At 41.9% G+C, this 24,814-nt stretch overlaps 2 protein-coding genes across 4 annotated transcripts in view; one reads left to right on the top strand and one right to left on the bottom strand.

Moving 5' to 3' along the window:
- Positions 1–24,814, bottom strand: part of UBAC2 (UBA domain containing 2) — a 121,791-nt gene that overhangs the window by 27,182 nt on the left and 69,795 nt on the right. The gene's annotated exons all lie outside the window — the stretch shown is intronic.
- GPR183 (G protein-coupled receptor 183) lies at positions 1,262–23,363 on the top strand. The gene is made up of 2 exons (XM_083168613.1): positions 1,262–1,297; positions 20,881–23,363. The coding sequence occupies exon 2, from the start codon at positions 20,901–20,903 to the stop codon at positions 21,987–21,989; it is 1,089 nt and encodes a 362-aa protein (XP_083024739.1). The 5' UTR covers positions 1,262–1,297; positions 20,881–20,900; the 3' UTR covers positions 21,990–23,363.

Raw genomic sequence — 24,814 nt, 5'->3', positions numbered from 1 at the left:
AAAACGTATGTGATGCAATGCGATCTAGTCCAAATTGCATCGTGTATGGGCACCTTTAGCAAATTTGTATTTCCAGTCCTTAGTCATTGTTGGTGAATGTGCTGTATGTGTAAGCAAATTTATCGCACCAAGGACATTAGTTATGCCAGCTGTGGGATAGAGTGCTACCACTGTGAATCTTGGGAGAAAGTGGGCTGTGAGATGACAATGCCACTGCCAGTGACATGTTGAAAACTGCCAGTAGCCATAAAGTACAAGACAGCCAGGAGTTCGTGCAGGCCTGAGGCAGTACGTGAGAGTCTCAGAGTCTAGCTCCAGTCTGATGAGGTCATACAGATGAAGAATGTTGGTATGATCGAGCCAGAACATCTGTGACACCTCATCACCTGGTAATCCGTACAGGTACACACAAACACACACACATTAAATGAAGAAGGCCGGTGCAGCCTCTGCGGTACCTACACAACCTGGTGGCCATGATGTTTCCTGACCCTGGCGTCGTCTTCTTCACTGCAGACAGACCATCAGGTATCCCACAGCCCAAACTGAAACCAGCTCATCCAGTACATACAGTAAGTAGCCATGTTTGGACAATGCAGAGAAGTGGATGTGTGTGTACTTAATGGGCTATAAGCCACACACTTGAGCTGGGGAGTAGCTACCTGTATGGAGTTATACAGTATGTGAATAGTTTCAACATGTGAAAATTATGGCATATTTGAAATTCGTATTTGTCTTTTTACGAAAATCAATGTTTTATGACCGAAATACAAACATATATTAAAATACGAATTAATAGTCAATTTCGCTTCCCAACTGAAGTGTATGGAAAAAAATGTTCATGTTCTTTCAATGATGTATTCATTCTTAAACCAGAATTCAAATTAAATTTCCATTTGTAAAATCGGCAATACGTACTGATTCTACTGTTAGTAAACTAGACAACCATGTATTTACAGTCATATTTCACATCGAAAGGGTTCAAATATGTGCATTCATACCCATTTGGTCTTAGTAACTATCCCCCCACACTAAGGTAACTTTTTAACTATTATTACCGTACGTTTATTATCACTGAATTAACTAGCTACAAACCTGAAGAATGAGGTTCTTAATTTAAAAGAATTTCAGTTGACACTGACAAGATACAGACTGGCAGAAAATGAGGCATATGATATGCTAACCACAGGAACAAAAATGCTGATTGTGACACTAGTAAGGTTTTCTTGAATTCAGAGGGAGGAAACTTCTAACTCAGTCACTCATATGAACACGGAGAAAGAGGAACACCAGCTCTGTAAGTAAGAGAATTACTATTGTATTACAAGGCAATCAGATGTAGGAAATGTTCAACTAAACCTTACCTACAGTACATTACGCTACAGTAGCTCATCAGCTAAAGTATGTCATGTTGCTGTCATTTACTACACCTACCACATTGTAGTGAGGATTTTGTAGGTATCTTTAAATCAAGTCATTCTGCACTCCTATTAAAGGACAACTTTGTTACAAAGCAGACCATGTGTTATGTCAGGGGTTCTCAAACTCCCCACACAGTTCACATTTTCCAGGTGCACAGGTGTATTCATTCCTCATTGACACATTTTAAAATATCCGAAAGTGGAGCTAATTATTTCACTTGTGATTCTGTGAGGAGACCTGCAATACATGTACTGCGTGGGGTAATGAGGACCGAGTTTGATCATTTGTGTGGTATGTTATTTGATATAAAACACACACATCTTATATAGCAAATGCTGAATCAGCATGGGAGGAATTGCAACATTTGTCACACGGAATACAACGCTGTGGGGAGATTTACTGACTACTAAGCTACATGGAGCCTCACTGCGTACAATGTTTGGTGGAGGCTCCTGTATGAAAATGGATGAAGTCCATCTTGATAAAAGCTGGTGAGTGGTAAAGTGAACGCTAAATTGTGGTCATCCCAAAAGCTAGGTACACATTAGACAATTATTTTCTACCATGTGCCTGATTCTGATGGATCAGGACTTTAAATTGTGCATATAGTCCATAGTCCTCTCACATTCAGGTTGATCGTGCATGTACTGTAGCTCAGTCTGATGATCTCAACAACAGCAGCATACTCCTGGATGGGGCCAATGCTGATATACCTTCAGGCGATTGCAGTGTGAATGCACTGTGGCCTTTATTCAGATCTGATTGCAGTACAAATTTGTTTGGAAAATGGGCAAAACCATATGCACTGCAGGTGGGGCAGATGTAACATGTGCAGAGAGAGTTAGATTTGTGTGAGTTATTTTGTTTCTGTGCAGGGTAAATACTGGCTGCATTATTTGTACACTGCAATTTAGTTTCAACACACCCCACCCAAATTTAACTCTCTCTGCACGTTACATCTGCCCCACCTGCAGTGCACATGTTTTTTTCCCAACAAATTTGTACTGTAATCAGATCTGAATAAGGGCCTATATATCCCTTGTATGGCAGTTCAGGGCCATTTGCACATCGTCTAATGTGTACCCAAATTAAGGATCCCTGCTCTCTTCATTGCACAGACTACTATTGGGCTGGGGAGAGAGGGAGCTGCTGCAGCAGTCCTCTCTATCCCTGCATGCACCCACACACCGCCAACCGCCGCCCACCAGAACATACACTTGTGCCCCCCTGTGCAGAAATAGTGGCTATTTGGTAGACACGCTTAATTCTGTAGATTTTATAAATCTAAGGTTTCGACACACCTCTTCCACATTGAGCCTTGCATAATTTTGCAAGGGTCTTACCTAATGTGAAATTAATCCTATTATGCACAGTTTTATCCAATGTACTGCACTTAAAAATGCTGCCTCACCTGATTCCTTTGTGGGCAAGACGAATTATCCTTGTAACTGGTGACCCAAAGTGGCTTCCACACTTATTATGCGTGTGTCAGTGTGTGTGTGTGTGTGTGTGTGTGTGTATGTGTGTGTGTGTGTGTGTGTATTATGTATGAGTTTGTGAGTGTGTTATGCATGAGTATGTGACTGCGTATGTGTATTATGCATGAGTGTGTGAGAGTGTGCATGTGATTATGCAGGAGAGTGTAACAGTGTTCATGTATATTAGATTTAAGATTGTGACAGTGGGCGAGATGTACTTAAGCCTTGAAAAGTGAAAAAATGGAAAGTGATAAACCTCCAACCAATCAGCTTCTACCTGTCATTTGTAAAACACAGCCTGTGACATGGCAGTTAGGAGATGATTGACTGGTTGTTTATCACACAATTGTATCACTTTTCTGGCGCAGTGTGTGTGTTCTAGGCTTAAAAAATACTATCCCTTTAAAACAGAACACTCATGAAATAGTACTTTGGCTGTTTAAAACTCAGTGAAATACAGGCTTGAATTGAGCCAGAGTCAGAACCTGTGAAATTCATGAGTGTCTCAGTTTACAGTGATAGTAAGGTAAGCCTAGTATATTCTCTATGTGACAGCGTGTGGCCCTGACGAAGTTCAAACCTAGGCAAAATAAAATGTAATCCTGGTCAACCACCCCAACACAATGGCATATCTGGCACGGCTAGATCCAAAACTATGGGGTACATAAAAGGACTAACAGACACACTTTCTCGCCTTTTATATAAAGTAGAATTTCAATACACTGGTTGAACCAACCCAGTGGAAAACATTACATTTTGCAGTGTGCATTTCCTGAACTGGAGGTTACTCAAAATGTACAAGAAAAGTGATCTGTGTCACAAGAGCATCTGCAATCACCACCCACTGATAAGAGCAAACATGTCAGTAACTGAAGATCATAATCTGCAAACGCTATATTATAGCCCTTTCACACTGCAGCTCTCAAGGCCCCCATACACTAGGGCGACTGTTCCTAAGGACAAGTCAGCCCCGATTTCCCCTGAGCTTCCCGGGCAGCTCCCCGGGGGAGCTTGATAAGTTTTGGCACTTGATGTGCCATTTTTTACATGTGATAAATCGGAAGCGATTTATCACATGTAAAAATCTGGGGGGGGGGGGGGAGGCATCAGGAGCAGGCTGGCATTGGGTACCTGTCCGGGGAGCGGCAGGAGCAGGGACTGGTCCGGGGAGCGGCACAAGATGTAGCGGCAGGCAGCGGATGGTTGTGAGTACCTGTCCGGGGAGTGGCAGGAGCAGGGACTGGTCCGGGGAGCGGCACAATGTGTAGCGGCAGGCAGGGAGCGGGGACCGCGGCGCAGATGCTGAGCAGAGACCGGGGGCGCGGCGGGAGAATAGAAGGAAATCCTATTCAAAAGACTGAGCGGCCGCTGATTGGCTGCTCTGCGGTCCCCACGGCGAGCGGGAGAATAGAAACCATCCTATTCAAAAGACCGGGAGTTCCCAGCCAATCAGCGGCCGCTCAGTCTTTTGAATAGGATCCCCGGACCAGTCCCTGCTGTAGTGTATGGGGGCCTTTAACCGGCATATTGCCGATTTTTTTGCCTTTTAAAACGGTTAGAGCTGCAGTGTGAATGCTCCACTCTGCATTTACCGGTTACAAATAACCGGTATTTGCAAATGGGTAAAAAACGGTGTGAACGGCACTGAACCGGTATTTAGCGGTAATTAACGGACCCCCTCATTACATATGCACATATGTAATCAGTGGAGCCGCTCATTACATATGTGCATATGTAATCAGTGGAGCCACTCATTACATATGCGCATAAGTAATAAGCGGATGCGCATATGTAATGAGAGGACCCAACATTACTGCACTGTCTCAGTGCTACTGTCTGTCCTGTTCTCCGCTGCTTTCACACTGCAAACCTGCTTGAGACCCAGTATTTACTGCAGTGTGAAAGGGGTTTAAAACGGTAATATACCATTTTTCACCTGCAATGTGAAAGGGGACAAGTGGCTCAGACTCGGTTTAAATACGGTTTTAAAATACCTGGTCTTAAACGCAATGTAAAAGCAGCATTAGTGTCATATTCTGCTCAAAATTACAAACATATTGATTAACCATTATTTGCATATTTCAATGCTTCTTTTTTTACAAACATTATTTATATAACCTAGAACTGCTTATTACAAAGTGCTTTGCTGAAAAAATATAATAATTAGCATTCGTCCCTGCTTATATGGATCTTACAATTAATTTGTTCTACTACAAACACTAGGATTAGATTTGTTAGAAGCCAACTGGCTATGTCTGTAGTTTATGGGAAACACACACACAGACATGGAGAGAACATACAAGCTACACAGATACAGACACTGCAGATGGGTCCACTCGCATTGTTTCCACCAGACCGCCAGACGCAGGTTTCTGGTGGATGGCGGTCTGGTGTACAGTGTCAGGACATGGACATACATGCGTCTCCGAGAATTCTGGCGCAGAGTGGCGGGCGGCGCAATGGGAGCCGCTCAGTTGAGAGCGGCCCCATCTGTACAATGCTAATCACTGCTTTGCTTTGGCTTTATGTCCAACACACATACATGCGCATATATGCTACCAGTCACATTTATTCAAACACCACCAAAATGTATTTTACGTTTTGATGAACTTTACGCAGTTTAATGTCTCAATGTTCTATGATATTGAAGTATATATAAAAAAAACACAACTGGAAAAATAGAAATCATAGAATCACTTAACGTTTTATAACAAATTTTGGACTTAAAGTAGCAGAAATAAATGCCGTGCCAATCGTTCTTCAAAATAAATCAAACATTGCTCAAAAAGTTTGTCCTAGCACTGTTAACATAAATGTGTTGCCCTTGTAGATTGCTTTGCTTTTAGCATTTTGTCCAGCTCATCACAAAACAGCTCAAAGAGATTTAAAGGGGTGTACACACGGAGCGATTTTTGATAGCGAGTGACTTATACTAAGCTATTTTGACTAGATACAACATTGATTTTGACTAAGTGATTTGACTTAATGCACCAGCGATTTTGTCTATAGGCGATTTTGCCTATACTAGAGTTGACATACTTGGTTGGTATTCATTGCAGATCGCCTAGTGAATATCTCCCCTCAGCAGTGAATACCAGGAATGTTGACTAGACAGCCAGCGATCTAGTAATAATATTCTTGGCTGGCAACTCTTTTTTTTACTAGGCGATATTATAGGGCGATTTGTCTAACCTTGACAGCGATCTTTACTAACCTTCTAAGCGATTTTGATTATGTAGTCAAAATCGCTTAGAAGGATCGCTCCATGTGTACACCCCTTTAGTCTGGAGACTGTACTGGCCAATCCATGATATTAAGCATACAGTCCTCTTTCTCTCCATAGAAATAACTCTTGACCTACAGAGGTGTAAATCTAAGGGTGCTGCAGCATAGGTTCAAAATGTAAAGGGCTAATGCTTATATAATAGCAACACATAGGCTGTTTTGCTATAAAATTAGGAACCACCCATACGCCTACTCATCAGCATAAAAAAATTCTGCATGATCAACCCAAGATTCCAAATAATTCCCTGCTCCATAAAAACCTATTTCCAGTGTTCATTAGTCCACTGGTGGTGCTTCATGGCACAGGAAAGCCTCTTTCATTGATGCAGAAAAGCTGTAAATTTGAACCATTACTTGTTCCCTGAAAAATGCACACTCTAAAGTTAACTTTTTTTTTTTTTTAGTTAGTAACTTAAATCTTTTTTTTTTCCAACTTCGGTTTACAGATAATGGGGTATATTCAATGGATGCGGATCCATTCCGGAATTCTTTTGACGGAATGGATCAGTCATCCATTATTCAATGCAGCGGCTGAATCCGGATGTTGGATTTGGCAGCTGATTAATGCTCACCCGGCTGGCACGGGAACCTGGTGAGCGCGAAGGCAGTGAGGGCTGGGACGAAGCCGTGTGAGCTGCTCTCACCCGGTGGTGGGACAGGTGAGTGCGTCAAGTGTGTATGGGAGGCAGTGGACAGGAGGACGGCACCATGTAAACTGCTGCTCACCCGGTGCCGTCCTCCCTGCCTCAATCTGACATCTTTTCATGTCGGACTGAGATTGCCGGAAACATGGCCAAAACCTTTCGGTTTTGGCTGTGTTTCTGTCAAAAGCGGGTGGATTAGTGACTAGTCCGTTAATCCACCTGGTTTTTGGCAGGTCTGAACTGTCCAACCTATCGGAAAAAAACAACTAGCGTTGAATAGATCGGAACCCCTTCCGACCTATTCATGTCGAAAACTGCCATCTTTGCGGCAAGACGGCAATTTCGACATCAACTGAATATACCCTTAACTTTGTAGCATCCCAGTTAATTCACTGGAACTAAATAGATTATATTTGGAGGGGAAATAAAGAATGTGGAAACCCATTATACATACAGTGTGTAACCATTTCAGCCACATAGCAAACATATGTACAATCAAGAAAACAGTCATGTAATATCCATACACATAGCAATGAAGATGTTCTGATTTCCAATGTGAGACAGCCATGAATCACCTTTACCACAAGCTAGTTTGTGAAATTTCCACCCTGCTATTGCTGTGAAGTGTAAACAACTAAGAGCAAAAGAAACTCAGCAGGAAAGTGATATGCCACACAAGCTCACACTAAAGGGCAGCAGAATATATAAGTATATATCATGTACCACACACTGCCAAGTTTCAAACTGGATTGGAGGGGTATAAATCTCACCTCAATTGGACTGTGAAGCGGTGCAAATATGTTCTGGTATGAGGAATCTGGGTTTGGTGTAAAATGCTTCCAGATCTGTGTACTGGCAACTGTAACGTTTGGAGGAAGAAGGAAATGGTCTAGGGTGTGAGGTCATGGTTTGGCTTGTGCCCTTTAGTTCCAGTGAAGTGAAATCTTAATTCTAAAGCATACTGTACAATGACAATCTAAGGAACAGTATGCTTTCAAGTTACACCCATCAAAATATGATTTCTCGAGTTTGGTGTGAAGAACTTGACTGGTCTTCAGAAAGGAAAGACCTCGCCATGTCAAAAGCATAATGAATTGCAAGGCTGAGTAAGAGCCACTAATAATGTAGCATAACTCCCTTCTTAAACACACTTACATTGAGTGGACATGAAAATCTTCTGTACATGGCTTTACAAAAGTATTACACAAAATAGCATATTGTGAATGTCACACATTTTGTAAGACCAAATAGTATGCATTGCATCATTGCCATACTCACTAGTAAAACAGTGGTAATGTGGATAAGGTACAGTAGGCAGGGTTTAATTGTCTAGTCTTCCTAACATGGCTCCTACTTCATTATATTTTCTGCTGTAGTTTATCCAGCCTAAAGCAATTAATAAGTATACATTAAGTATAGTATTTAACCCCCCCCTATATATAGCAAACAGAGATTCCCGGCACTCGCAGACCAAAATAATACTCAGGTGCCTTTCCGTCCCACAAGGGGATAGATATCTGTGCAATGTGTGGAGGCACTCAGGAGATTTCCATAGTACTGCACGGCGGCAGTCAAACGCGGTAACAAACTGTAGACAAGACGGTCTTAGTGCCAACGTTTCGGGTACAAACCCTTTATCAAGACATTGTCATGTCTTGATAAAGGGTTTGTACCCGAAACGTTGGCACTAAGACCGTCTTGTCTACAGTTTGTTACCGCGTTTGACTGCCGCCGTGCAGTACTATGGAAATCTCCTGAGTGCCTCCACACATTGCACAGAGATATATATATATATATATATATATATATATATATATATATATATATATATATATATATATATAGTCCAGGGTGCTCCAGCAGGAGCTGTGGCCGGTACTCAGAGAGACTTGCAGAAATAATTAGAATCAACACCAGAAGTGTGGTCAACGTTTCTGAGGCCCTTTATTGCCTCTTTCGTCAGGACATGTAAATAAGGTAATAAAGGGCCTCAGAAACGTTGACCACACTTCTGGTGTTGATTCTAATTATTTCTGCAAGTCTCTCTGAGTACCGGCCGCAGCTCCTGCTGGAGCACCCTGGACTGTATTTATTATCTGGCAAGGTTACCGGGAGCAATTGAAGACTGTCAGTGCGAGTGCCGGACATCTGCTACAAAATTTATATATATATTTATATATATATATATACATATATATACATATATATATATATATATATATATATATATACACATATATATATACACATATATACATACATATGCCTATATATACACACACACACACACACACACACACAAATCGGATGGTTCGGCACCCTGGGCGACAAAAATGATATGCAGAGGTGGCCTTCTCCAATATACATATAATGTCAAACCTTTATACTGGTTCAACATAGTTCCAAAAAGCAATCACGATTGAGGTTACCCCCAACAATAATACAATCCCTTTATTTACTGCATTAGTGTTTCTAGAATTAAAATAGAAAATCTTATTGCTTTTTTTTTACTCTCTTGTAATATGAATATAAACAAAAAAAGTATATAGCCAGTTTGGTTATATTTTGACAGAGCAAATTAGCAAAACATTTTTTTTTTTCTGGAAAAAAAAATTTCAATGTATAATTTGCGTGGACACTGTATAATGGAAAAATCACTTATACTGATGTTGTATTGTAACAAACTCAAATATCAAAAGGGGTTAACGACAGCCAACAGATCCAGCTATATAATCTGAAACTATTTTTTCAGTTCCGTAAACCAGTCTGCTTCTGCATTGTGGTGGTAACTCCCAATAATGTCACAATACTACAAACATTCCTTCTGGATAGAAAGTCTGGGTTCCTACTTTGAGTAACTAAGGGGGAAATTTACTAAAGGAAATTTGTAAAAAAAATAGGTGTATTTGTATCCAGAAATACACATATTTTTGACATTTACTATCCCGAAAATACGGCAATTCGTATTCGTATGTCCTATCAATACGAATACGAACTGCCTTATTTTCGGGATAGTAAATGTCAAAAATAAGTGTATTTCTGGATACAAATACACCTATTTTTTACAAATTTCCTTTAGTAAATTTCCCCCTAAATCACTTATAAAGCATTACAAAAACAAGCTATTTATACAATAGTTAGTGATAAAAAATTTGAGTGTGACATGGCAGCTATGGGCTCCAGTGAACTACTCCCCATACTACCAGCCTTTTTACTTTACTATACAGTGTCGGCAATCAGACTTATGTTTGCCCACAGACCAGTCAAAAGTCTTTGGCTGTTATGCGATAACTGTAGCTTTGAAGAAACATTGGGAGCAAAAAAATGTTTACGTTTTTTCCCCTCGATGTTTTCTCAGATAATTGTTTTTGAGCTATCCAATTTTGTCAGCCCAAAACAAAATCCATTTACTCCCGAACACACACAGGTTCAGTGAAACCTTTGTGCTTTCGTTCTGCAGCCATAATTAGGCTGCTTTCAGGGATTTGGTATTGCCTGCTTGAGGCAGGTAAAGCAAAATACCTTGTAAGCCATGGCTCCCGCTGCTTTATTGGGGCTATTGGATGTCATCCGGGGATACAATTATACACTGTTAATGTGTCCAGGTAATTGCATAACCCCCCTTATTCTTATCAGAGGGTAAGGTATCTCTGGTGTATAGGAATTAAGGGTTGGTTGGGAGGTATAGCCCTTTTACCGTCACTGAAGACACGCATATCCAGATGTGACAAAAGAGATGCAAGTGCAGGAATTAAAACACTGGCTCTGTTGTGGAATGGCACTGTGATGCGTTCAAGGCTCCTGCGTACCAAAGCCATGACCAATACCTATTCAAAAACAGCAAATGCAAAAAGCTATGGAATGCAGTCAATGGAGTCCCTGCCCCTGAATCTACCAATACATATTATGTATTGGTCATGAGGATGTAGGGACTGTACAGTATAACTTTGATTTTTTTTTCTTATGAACCACTTGGTTGCTTTGGCAGTATTTTTTGGTTGCCCCATTGTTGGAAAGTAACGCTTCTAAATAATTTTCATGATACAGTACTTCTGTTCATTTCTGAAGCCTATCTACTGTGGCAAGTCTTCAATATAACATCATTGTAAGCAATTCAGTTGCACAGACATCCAAATAATGCCCTAGGCAAACCCTAGACATCAAATTAATGCCTTAGGAAAGATTTTTGTTGGCGCCCCGCACACATGCGAATGGATGTTTAGCATGAACATCTATCCGCAGCCTTGCGCGCGGAGGTGAAATCATCCGATGGTGCCAACCATTGGATGATTTCTATAGTGCTCGCAGATCGAAGACACCTCTCTGGTGTCTTCGATCTGCGACTTCCCGGTACGTGAAGCAGACATCCGCTGCCCACCCCCGACACACGCGTCATGGGCGCATTTCCATGGGAACGCCCATTATTTAATGGGAACGCCCATAAAATGCTGGGCGTTCCCATGAGCGCGACCCCTTGCAGCCGCCCCCATTCGCCAGGCAGGCTGATCACCAATGACATAGGAGGCTGCTGCCCCTAGACATAGGCTGACGCCCTAGCCAATTGCCTAGTTTGCCTATGCCTAGGGCCGTCTCTGATCCAAATCATCATACTAGCTTCAATGTGTTTGTAAGGAAAGGCATGCTTTTGGCACACCCATACTGCGTTACTTCCTGTGTACTTTTACCTTGCGCTCTCTTTAAAGTTTTCTTAACAAAACTCATTCCATCCCAAAGTAATCCAAATGATTGTCGCCCTTGTGACGCACCCAAATTTCACATCTTTGAATGATACTGTATTTGTTACTCCAATAGATTAACCATATCCCCAATGTACTATATAAAGGTATACGTTAGTTGGGTCGACATGCATTGGGTTGACCACTGAATGTCAACATGGCATAGGTAGACACGTGAAATAGTTACATAGTAGATAAGGCTGAATAAAGACTTGCGGCCATCTAGTTCTCTCTTGGGGGAGTGACTACCCCCACCGGTGTGAGCAGCTCGACAAATAGTCCATCCCCAAGCGCCTGTTTTTTGTGTCTATAGAGACGCCGTTTTCCCCTACCAACGGTAGATAGGCGTCCTCTATACGCAATTTTTTTTTGTTGGCCATCTAGTTCAACCTGTGTTTTAATAGTTTATACCTTGTTGTATAGTATGTACTGAAATTTATAAAGACAGATTATGTTACTTATTAGTACCCATGGATGTTTTAACCAATAAATGTTTGTCCAACCTTATTTTAAACTTATTTATTGTGTCTGCCGACACCACCTCTCCAGGAAGAGCGTCCCAAAGTTTGACTGCTCTGACCGTAAAGACATTATTTCTTCCAATGGAACAAAATATTTTTTCTTCTAATCTAAACTCGTGCCCTTGTGTCCTAGATTCCTTTATATCATTAAAAAGGGTGTTTGACAGTTCCTTATACAGTATTGGCCCCTGATATATTTGTACATGTTGAGCAGTTAAACGTTTCTTCTCTAGTATAAATAGTCCCAATTTGCTTCATCTCTCCTCGTAGCTTAAAGTCTCCATACCCCTAATAAGCTTTGTTGCTCTTCTTTGGGTTTTTTCCAGTTCTATGATATCCTTTTTATAGTGTGGGGCCCAGAATTGTACTCCGTATTCAAGGTGAGGTCTAACCAAAGCTTTGTACAGTGGCATAATTACTTTTGAGTCCCTAGTTTCCATGCCCCTTTTAATACATGCTAGAATTTTGTTGGCCTTTTTTGTTGCTATATTACATTGAGCACTACACCCCAGTTTGTTATCTATTTGGACTCCTAGATCCTTTACGAGGACTGAATTACCCAATGGCTCCCCTCTTAGGTTATAACTAGCACACTGGTTAAGTCTCCCAAGGTGCATAACCTTACATTTATCCACACTGAACCTCATCTTCCACTTTTTTGTACATTCTTGACGATTGTCAAGATCATTTTGAAGCGTGGCGACATACTCTGTTGATTTAATAACTCTGCTCAATTTTGTGTCGTCAGCAAAGATGGATACATTGCTGAGTAACCCCATCCCAATATCGTTAATAAAAATGTTAAATAAGATGGGCCCTAGAAATAGGTCGACATGCATAAGGTTGACATGGTTGGAAGGTTGACACAAGCATTAGGTTGACAATGGCTAGGTCGACAATCAAAAGGTCAACATGGGTTTTTTATCTTTTTTTTTAGCCACCAGTACGTGGATGGAGAATAGAATGGTTTGCCGAGCGCAGCAGGGCACCGTGCCTGAAGCATGGCAAGCTCAGTGAGGACATTCGGGACAAAAAAAAAAACCTTATGACTGTTGACCTAATGCTTGTGTCGACATTCCATTCATATCGACCTTAGGCATGTCGACATATTTAATGTGTTGACCTAAGCCATATCGACCTTCAGTGGTCGACTCAATGACCCATCCCCCTATATAAACAATTAATGATGTAAGGTTATTACAAAAGATACTTAAATTCTGACATTTTAACTTTAGAATAATCAGTACATCACTAAAAGTGTCAAAAAAATCAGTAAACATTATTTTACTTTGTGTAACATCTGACAAAATATTTAGCTTTATGAGTCATTGTGTGACTATGTAACTAACTTCCTTCCTTAATTTAGCTTAAAAAAAAAATAGTCATGAGAAAGAGAACTTTATACAGAGAGATATTAAATGTTACATGGTGTAATTGCCTTAATGATCTATTTCAATAATTAACAATACTACTTTTTTTCTGGAGGGAGCTAGGAGAGACGGATCACTGTTAATGCTGGTCATCCTAGAAATATCTGCTGTATCCAAGTGTGACATGTGCCATGGCGCAGGGGTACCGCAGGGCAGTAAACGTTCCATTTTAATCTGTCTCATTCCTTTCAAATCCCTAAGCACTTTCCGTAATACACTCCTTTATTTAAAGCACCTGAAATATGGTCATACCCAGGATTTTAATCCAGGACATTAGATATTGCAGTTAGACACCTCATTCATGGAGCTATTTGCTCCTTTATAATAAAATAAATTAAAAATATTGAGATACTTCCATAATATAAGTTGGAAAAAAATAACCAGCATTGCAGCTGAGCAGATCTATGCAGCATGTAGCTTCTGGGGAATTAACGTGTGACTGTCCAACAACATAGATCTGCCTAGTTGCAATGGTTTAGTAAAGTGTTTGACTGCAATATAGAATGGCATGGGTTTGACAGTATTTTAAAATGTGAGCATTAAATAAAATAGGGATGTGACTAAGGGGGAGATGCATGGAGCAATGAAGAGTGGAGCAAGGCCACTCTTTTCACTGTTTTATACACCTCACTGTAAATGTCATAGAACACTCAAATTAAGTGCATGAATGGTAGGGGGGTAATTGATATGGCAGTGAATGGTGCAATTGGCAATTTCCGTGGTGTTAAAATGCCAGCAATGGCACCCCACCTCGCACCCTTTGCCCGGACATTTGAATGGTAGAATTGCACAAATGTGCTCGCTACCCTCTGGGCTGCCATACAATGCGGATATTTTTGCACTGATTCAGATGGGCGAAAGGATTTGCCCACAACTGAATTCCCCTTGGTGTTAATATCTAATATTTTGAGTGCTCTGAAAGTAAAGGTGTTCTATAAATGTTTGTGTGTGTGTATAATATATGCAGACATGTCCTTAATTAGCCCTTCCGTATATGTATGTATGTAGATTAAGAAACCAGTTGTTAGTGTAGGACTTGCAGTGAAATGGGTCCCTTGGCGATGGGCTGCAAGCTTAAATGCATTGATGAATTCATGAACTAAAACCCCATTATTTATTTGATTATTTGTATATTAAGGCAAGTTCGTTTTTATGCTGAGCCCCCTGTATTTGTATACACACACACATACTGTATATAAAAAAAAAACATGAAACTAGCTTTTCCATAAACATAATATAATAATTCTTATGCTTTTGAGAGACTATGGGGTTTAGGAAGATATTAATTAACATGGTGAATTAAATAAGCTGTGCTATTTGTATGTGTTAAATAGGAAGTAGGGTGACAAATAAGCGGTTTTAGCAGCAATGCCAAATTCTATTCCTCGAAAGTCACAAAGTATAATTTTAGATTGCAACACACTAAAAAATAATCAACCCAAAATATATCCTTAAATACAAATACAACTGTAACCAGTTTTAGGTTTGAAATTCATACCAATAAGATCATTTGTAAATCCTAGCATCATTTGCAAACCATTGTTATTTTTTATATTTTTTTTTAATGCCCCCAAATACAACATATGTTGTTGGAATGTATACAGAACTCTGCAATATGTTACTTATACTGCTTTCACATTGCAGAAATGGGTAATGACACGGCATTCTTAAATGGGACTTTAAAACGGGTCTGAGCCTTGAGACCTTTCACATTGCAGGTGAAAACCGTTTTAAAAATCATTTAATACCATTCAAACATTCAACCCGTTTAACCCCCACGGGACACGTTTCAAGCCATTGAAATAGAGCTGTTCAAACTGCCAAAAAAACGGCTTTAAAACGTGTAGGACTCTGCTTTTTAACCGTGTTGAAATACCGGTTAACTTTAACCGGTAAATCAACTCTGGCACTTTCACATTGCAGCCTTAAACATTTTAAAATGGAAAAAAACGGCAATATACCGTTTTAAAAGTGCGATGTGAAAGGGGTATTAATTTTGTACTGGACTGATACAGGTTTTACATTGCTCACATATAGTGGTATACATATACAAAATTACTGGGGGCTCCCACAAGTTTATCACGTCAATGTGGCTGCATACCAGTACAGCCGGACTTGCAGATTTTTGTTCTCATGCCCCCCACCAAAAAAATACAATCCAGGGTAAACTCAAACCACGTGGAGGCCAAATTGTGTTGCCGTAGCTGGTATTTAGATTATGCTGTAATGCCAGTTCTCCCTAATAATTGGATTGACCCATTGGAGTCCGTTTAGGTCAGTGGTTCCCAAACTGTGTGCCATGGCACCCTGGGGTGCTTCGGGAAACTCGTAGGTGTGCCTCCAGTTAGTGGTCTAGGTCCAATTCAATTTATTTATGGTGTAACACACAAAACCAGTACTGGTGGCTGCCAATCATAATATGTGTACAAAGTACAGAAGTGAATCCTGTCCCTCACCACATAAATGATCCTAAAGGCCCAAACACACTAAACTATTTTCAGATGGAAATCGCTCATATTGCTGGTGCAGGCCAGCAATGTATGCGTTACCGCCACCACTGCCCGCCAATGTATATTTTGTTATGGCGGTAACATATACATTGCTGGCGCAGGTGAATGGATTTCTCCCTATGTGCACGGTTGCAAATTAAATCATAACAGTGCGCAAGGGGGGGACGGCATGGGGTGGTGTTTACCTGATCGCTGGGCTCCGAATATATGCAGCACAATGATCAGTTCTGAACAGTGGCGTAACTAATAATTCTGCGCCCCCCCCCCCGAAAATGCAGGGGGGGCGCTCCCCTAGGGTAGACAAATCCCCCCGCCCGCCACCCCCGTGCGGCCGTTACATCAGCCGCGCATGTGCTGCCAGTGTACAGGAGCCGGGGAGCGCGTAGGGGAGCCGGGGGGCGGAGGTTGTTGTGCGGGGGGGTTACCTCCTGCCGCATCCGACCGTCTGCGCCTGGTCCTGTTTCTCCCAGCTGCTGCTGTTACTGAGAAGTGACACTTGGAAAATGGCTACCCCCATACAGCAAATGAAAAACTGTCTGCAGTAGGGGGGCAGACATTTTCCGAGTGTCTCTTTTTGTATTAGCAGCGCTGCAGCAGTAGCCGGGAGAGCTGGGACCCGGCACAGGCGCTGGCAGCAGAAGGCAGTGAGTAACTAATAATAGTTCCGCAGCCCCCCGGCACACACATCCCGTCAGCGCCTCCCCACCACTGCGGGGGCTGCGGGGCTATAGTTACGCCACTGGTTCTGAATAAGGCCCCAAGAACAGAAATGCACTGAATGAAAAGGCCGCTGCTTCCACCCTTGGAATTCAAACCCCGCCTATTATGAAAATAGCCTTTTATAATAAAAGATTTTCGTCAAAGTCTTTCGCCTCCTGAAAATCTCTTTCTCTTTGGGGGAAAATAGCTAAGTGTGTACGCACTACTTTGGTGACAGATATATCTATCAGAGATTTTGGCAAAGTCTTTTGAAATGAAAATCTCTTAGTGTGTGTATGGGCCTAAAGGGGCCAATTTATTCAGTACATTTCTGTTGTTGGGGCCTGATTCAGAACTGATCGCTGGGCTGCGTATATTCAGAGCCCAGTGATCAAGTAAACGCATCATGCAGCCACGCCAGGGTGAGATCCCACCCATCTGCATGGATGCAATTTCATGAAACCATTCACCATCAATTGATTTTACCCTTAACCGCACAGGCAAGAAATGTATACGTTACTGGCACCACTGCCCACCAATGTATAATAGGAATAAGCCAGCAATGTATATATTTTGCTGAACTTCACCAGCAATGTATATACGTTACCGGTTTTTATATATACATTTGAGGGCAGTAGCGGTGGTGACGTATACATTGCTGGCCTGTGCCGGCAATGTATACATTACCGCCATAACATAATGTACATTGGTGGGCAGTGTCAGCGGCCTGCACCAGCAATGTATATATTACCATTTATTATAAAACATTGGTGGGCAGTGGTGCATAAATAAATATACATTGGTGGCAGTAGTGCAAATACATACATTATTGGCCTGTGCCAACAAGGTATATATTGTGGGCAATCAGTTACATTGGTGTCAGTGGCTACTTACTATTATTGACTGCCTTTAGGAAGCGGGCCAGCAGGCGGCGAGAGGGCGGGGCGGATGGCATGTTTAGCCTCTTCTCCTACATGCTCCATGCAGTGTCATAAAATGGTGCAGGGGGAGGGAGCACAGGGGGAATCAGCCCTGCTGCCGGGCATTAGGATTGGTCCAGCGGACAAACTCTGCAGCGTCTCCTCCCTGCTGTGTGCACTGCAGTCTGCAGTGTCACAATACAAAGCAGGGGGAGGGAGAGGGGAGGGAGCACAGGGGGCATCAGCCCTGCTGCCGGGCATTGGGATTGGTCCGGCGGACAAACTCTGCAGCGTCTACTCCCTGCTCTGTGCACTGCAGTCTGCAGTGTCACAATACAAAGCAGGGGGAGGGAGCACAGGGGGAATCAGCCCTGCTGTTGGGCATTAGCATTCACTGCGGGGTAGGGCGGCGACGGGGCAGGGCGGAAGTCTGTGCAGCGTCTTCTCCCTGCTCTGTGCACTGTGCAGTCTGCAGTGTCACAATATGGAGCAGGGAGGGAGGGAGCAGGGGAAGCCCAGCCAGGTACACTGCGGGGCGGGGGAGCATGGGAACGGGGCAGGACTGTCACCCGGGCTGAAAGTGTACCATCTTCAGCCCGGTGGGCATGTGTACACACGGAGCGATGATGGCTGGGAAACCATCCATTATCGCTAGACATGCAGGTAAAACCAGCCAACGGAGGACCTCATTAACGATGATGCGGGAGAGCGCATCATCGTTAATCTGCAATCGGTGGCCCATACACACTAGGAGATTTTCAACTGAAAATCGCTCAAAACAGCCAAAATTAGTGATTTTCAGCCGAAAATCGCCTAGTGTGTATGGGCCTTTAAGGATTTTATATGTATACTATCTACTTAATTTTATATGTTTTTTTTAGGTTTCTTTTGGTCTAGGGGTACCATGAAAAAATTCTGATACTCTAGAGTGCCGTGATTCCAAAAATGGGGGAACCACTGGTTTAGGTAGAGACCTCTGCCATTGGGGGGTATTCAATGCTCCGCCGAGCGCATGGCAGCGAATCCTGTTTTGGATTCGCCGTGCGCTCGCCGTGATTCTCTGTCCCCCGCAATTTGCCGCCAGCCACCAGCCGATACTATTCAACGCGTCAGGGGCTCTCTGCCCCTGGCAGCGAATTTTAACCCCCTCCCCAGCGAATGCCGCCGGGGAGCTGGGGGATTGCTGCAGGCAGGGAGATGGAAGCCTCCCTGCCTGCGCCGGACACTGTGGGGGTGAAGGAGGGCTGTGGGGGACACAGGGAGAGCCCCCCAGAGCTGGCAGGGGACTGTGCTTGGGAGCCGCTACACACTGGTCCCAATCATGCATATGTAATGATCGGGATCAGTGTGCAGTGAATATATGAATATTAATGAGCGGCTCCTGGCTCGGCCCCCTGCTGGCGGATGTGTAAAAAAAAAAAAATGTTTAAAATTTTTTTTTATATATATATTCATGTGCTGCAAGCACATGAATAAAAATAGCATGCCCCTTCACAGAAAAAAAAAATCTGATTTTTTGACACCAAAATAAAAATAAAAAACGCTTTATTTTCAAAGATCAAATTCCAGTTCTCCAGAAAAAGATGACGAATGTAAAATGGAGAATCCGGGGGAAAAACCACTGGAGAAAGCACTTCTCCACTTCAGCATTGAATACACTCTCGGCGAATTCCACTAAAAACCCCATTAACCCCTTCCCGACATAGGACGTACATTTACGTCATATGTCGGTTGGGGGTGAATCAAGCCAGCTCACGGAGTGAGCTGGCTTGATAGAGAGCAGGTAATGGCTGTATATTACAGCCATGTCCCTGCTCTCACGGCCACGAGCGGCGAGTTCGCCGATCGCGGCCGTTTAACCCTTTAAGCACCGCGGGCAAAGCGCCCGCAGTGCTTAAATAGCTGATCGGAGGGGGGGGCGCCCCCCTCCGGCGCCGATCGGGGCCCCCCGCAGCGCGATCGGAGGGTGCCGATCGGTTGCCATGGTAGCCAGGGGTCTAATGTAGACCCCTGTGCTGTCCGTGTATTCATACCTATTACATCCTGCCTCAGGCAGGATGTAATAGGAAGTGCAAAAAATCACTACGTTCAGCCATAGAGCTCTATGGCTGAACCTAGTACAGGCGATCGCGCCCCCTAGTGGTCAAGTACACTAGGGGGCCTTGTAGTAAAAGTAAAAAAAAAAAAAAAATAAAGTTTAAAAATAAAAAAAAAATAATAAAATATTAAAAGTTCAAATCACCCCCCTTTCCCCATTTCCCAAATAAAAATAAATAAATAATAAAAAAAATAAACATATTTGGTATCGCCGCGTTCCTAAAAGTCCGATCTATTAAAATATAACATTAGTTATCCCGCACGGTTAAAGGCGTAAACGGAAAATAATCCCCAACGCCAAAACTACGCTTTTAAGTCGCATCGCCTACCCAAAAAAAAATAGCTAAAAGAGATCAGAAAGTCGCCCATATCCCATAATGGTATTAATTAAAAAGTACACTTCAGCCCGCAAAAAATGAGCCCTCACCCAGGTCCGTAGGTGGAAAAATAAAAAAGTTATAAGCCGCAGAACATGGCGACGCGACGCAAATTCGAAAAACCGTAACATTTTCTATTTTTTTTTTTAGTGGTAAAATGTAACGAAAACTATATAAGTTTGGTATTACCGGAATCGTAACGACCCATAGAATAAAGATAACCCATCATTTTAAACGAACTATGAACTCCAAAAAAAACGTAACCAGCGCAAAATTGTGGAATTGCGTTTTTTTTTTTTTTTACCCCACATTGAATTATTTCCTGATTCCCCAGAATATTATACGGTATAGTAAATGGTACCATTAGAAAGTACAACTTGTCCCGCAAAAAAAAAGCCCTCATGTGTCTATATAGCCGGAAAATTAAAAAAGTTACGCTTATTTGAACACAAGGAGGAAAAAAAAAAAAAAAATTACCTTAAAAGGCAATGTCGGGAAGGGGTTAAAAACCACTGGCGAATCGCGGAGAATCACAAACAGAGAATCGCCAGACATTCGCTCTTCATTTGCAGAGAATTGTGTCCATTGAATAGGGCGAATTGTTTTTTTCTGTGAGAAAATTCCCTGTAAACCCGGCCTGATTCCCCAGAAAATATGGCGAATCAGAGGCATTGAATACTGGCCATAGTAACGTAAAAGCAAATCATAAAATAAATGCAGACTGTAACTGTAATAATTTGATGTGCAATTATGTTTTTCAGGCGGATAAAGCATTACAGATATGGACAACAGTACCCACAACGACACATGTGACTTGTATTACCACCGCCAAACAGCAAGAATTCTGCTGCCAATATTTTACAGCATGATTTTCTTATTTGGACTGCTTGGAAACCTATTGGCTTTGTATGTCATCCACAAAAACAGGCGAAAACTTAACACCACCACACTGTACTCCAGAAATCTGGTGATCTCGGACATTTGTTTTGCTATTGCGTCACCTACCAGAATTGTGTATTACGCTATGGGATTTAATTGGACATTAGGAGAAGCTTTTTGCAGAATTACAGCCCTTTTCCTTTACATTAATACTTATGCCGGAGTAAACTTTATGACTTGCTTAAGCATTGACCGGTTCTTCGCCATTGTACACCCACAAAACAAAATTAGGAAGGTGAAGTTTGCCAAGATCATCTGCATTTTTGTTTGGTTGCTAGTTTTCTTCCAGACATTTCCACTGCTTTTACGGGAAATGTCACACAAGGAATCAGATGGTAAAATAACCTGCATGGAATATCCAAACTTTGAAAAAATCCCACATTTGCCATTCATACTACTCGGAGCATGTTTTATTGGGTTCATTCTTCCTCTAGTAATAATACTGTATTGCTATTCTCAAATAAGTATAAAACTTTGCCAGGCTACAAAAACAAATCCATTATCTGAGAAATCTGGTACCAACAAAAAGGCGACTAACACGATCATTTTAGTTATTGTGGCGTTTTTCATTTGTTTTGCTCCTTATCACATTGCCCTTGCACAACATATGGTTAAAAAGCTCATTTACATCCCAGGATGCAATGAGATGCAACAATTTCAAATCGCTCTTCATATTACCGTGTGTCTAATGAACCTGAACTGCTGTCTAGATCCACTCATATACTTTTGTGCATGCAAAGGATACAAGAGGCAAATCATGAAAATATTAAGACTGCAGGCTAGCATAAGCTCTTCCAGTGCCACAAGGCCTCAAGCTGATGAAAGCTCACGTGACTTCACAGAAAGCCAAAAAGGGGAAAGTATCCAACTAAACGAGGAACTCAGGACAAAAAAAGAAAGCAGTAAAACGAAACAAAACAGCAGGTTATGAATAATAACCTTAGAAGAGGGGAAGTCTAGATAGAACAGTGCTGGAGTTTACATATCATACTTAAAAAATGGCTGTGCAATTTCCATTGGTGCACGAACTGCAGTACGCTTATAAAAAATCATTGCATATCAGTTTGTGGTTGTTAAACTGATGCCTTGTGCAAAAGGAGTTTTCCCAGGACAATATAACCCTCTCCAGTAGCCCACCAGTTTAGAAGTGCTGTTGGTCGTCCGGGAACATGGCAACACAATTCAATGTGAATGGAGACATCATGGCCCCATACATTTATACAAATTGCATCGTCAGATGCCCTGCAGTTACCCAATGATCTGCCAGAAAAGAGACAATGGAAGCAAGTATGGATAAATATGAACATTTCACTTACAAACAGCGGAGGCATCCATACTATGATCTTAACCAGTTTAAAGCATATCAATTTGCTAGTTAACAGGGACATCAAGGCACCGCATGGCTAACGGTTAATAGCGAATTGATCTCTGATGAGTATTTGCTCAGACTGAAATTACAAGGAGTAAAAATAATTCACATTTTATACAATAATATGTAAATATGTAAATGTTTGCATACTTTGGCAGAGCCCAAAATGCTTCACACTGTTTTTATATTTGAAGCGGATTACAAGCTATTGTAAGTGTACTTCAACAGACATACAGATGGATACACTGGGCTGTACAGGAAATGTGTGTGCCAGATTCACAAGAACTGTATTTTGATATAGTAAGATTCTGGATTTTCCATGTATAGTTTATTTTTGATGGTTAATATATTTGCTCTTTTATTTGAAGCAATTTGCATTTTAGATATACAGGTCTTCAAAAGTAAGAAAATTAGTAGTCATCTCATTTAGAACTAAGACAATTACTTATCAAGTATAACCCACTCTTAGCCAACTAGGTTATCTTCCCCAGAAACCTCCCATTACTTGAACCTGGAGGAATCAGAGGAAATAATAGAGGAGGATATGCCTGGTTCCCTTCAGGGAAAGCAAGTGTAGATATAGAGCTAGCTGGCTTCCCGGCAACAGAGGAAATTGCAGGGTTGGTGCCCTACTCATATACAGTAAGGGGTTGTGCAAAAATGTACTACCACAACACATTTTTTACTACACAATTTACTGCACAACATCACTCCATAAACACTATAACAACTTTCATCTGCAAAAATTCTGATGATTGTACTGACAAAGTAAATATCAAACACAAATTGGTAAATGTAAAACAATTCTAAATAAAAAAAGAGGAACACCGTTAAAAAAAGAATATATATGTAAATATTGTTCAAGGTACCATGAAATGCTGTAAATAATATATATAAATATATACAATGTACAGTAATGTTAAAGTCACAAGTGCCAAAATATAATAGTAAATATTTATACAAAAGCTATGCATTGTTTATTGAAATGACATATAGTTTATTCATACCTATCCACTGGAAAAGCCATACATACCAACTGTCTTGAATTGCAGGAGGTTGGGAGGTATTTAATAGAAATAAGCAGGGCCACAAATAGGCAGTTGCCTTGGTGGTCGGGACACACTTAACAGTATTCATCAGATCAGATCCCAGCAGCAGCGTCCATTGCCGTGTGTGTGCTGCAGTGCTGGGTAGGAGAATTGGTGGTAGTGGAGGGAGAGGTGCACAGAAGAGGTGGTGAGGCTGGGGGAAAGCAAGGTGGGGTGCTGACAGTTGTCATTGTCAGGTTGAGGGGAGCCCTGGATAGACAGCAGCACACTCCCTGCGCTGCTTATACTCTGCCTGCATGTGTACGTGTGTGTGCTCAGCAGTGTGTTTGTCGGGTACAGCTACTGTGCGGTCATCATACAGACACAAGATATTTTGTGATAGATGGGGACCTCTGCCAAGTTGAGATAGTAACATCAATCTGTCAAAATAGATTTGAAAGTAGTATGCTTGCATTGAGGGAGGCAGTGTTGAGAGGGATGTGAAAGCTGCAAGTGGGGTACCTTGGGTATAGTGAGACAAGGTGAGACAAGGTGACTTGCCAGCAGTGACAGCTTCAGAAAATGTTAGACTGCAAGGGAGATCCCTATTGACAGTACCCATTATAAGTGATTATGACACCTGTGTTCAGCTGCTAGAGCTGGGTTAGAGCCATTAGGCATCTTTGCAGATAGGTGGAAAGATCAAATTTTACACCCAAGTCACCACCATGTGACAGCGGCTGGCAACAGAGCAATAGATTATGGGTGTGTGAAAATAGCTTTTTCCACATATCATGAGGGTCAATGATCCAGCAGAGAGGAAATTATTTGTACTACTATTTGGCATAATGTGACTAAAGGATACTACGATATGGCACAGCAACTCTGCAAGTCTCACGTGGGCATTTAAAACGACACTAAAATGATGTGTAAAGTCCGGCCTACATTACACTTAATGTTAGTGCCACTTTCATTATTACCTGAAACCATATGTCCCAACTTTTTATGTTCCTCACTGAGACTCCATAGGGCTGCATGCTCCTAGCCCCATCAATGCCACGATCTACCCGCCCATTGTACTTTACTGTGGGGTGTGGCCAGCGCTCTGTGATCTTCTGGCCATACCCCCAGCCCCCTGTCTCTGTACGCATGTTATGCAGAGCAGCAAGTGACAGGGAGGACTCCTAACTGCCCTCACATCAAGGGACACTGCCAGCCGCTGGTAGGATGTGGGACAGTCACAAAACCATTTGACGGTCTTGCAAAAATTGGGACAGACAATTCCTCATTGTCTTTTTAGAAAGATGTTACATTAAGTGTCAGATGCAAATTCATGAGCTACCATCACCATTATAGTAT

This window comes from Crinia signifera, chromosome 2 (assembly GCF_055691185.1).
Source record: "Crinia signifera chromosome 2, ASM5569118v1, whole genome shotgun sequence".
NCBI classification, from domain to species: domain Eukaryota; kingdom Metazoa; phylum Chordata; class Amphibia; order Anura; family Myobatrachidae; genus Crinia; species Crinia signifera.
Note: the sequence above shows the minus strand (reverse complement) of the source record. Positions and strands in the feature narration are given on the sequence as shown.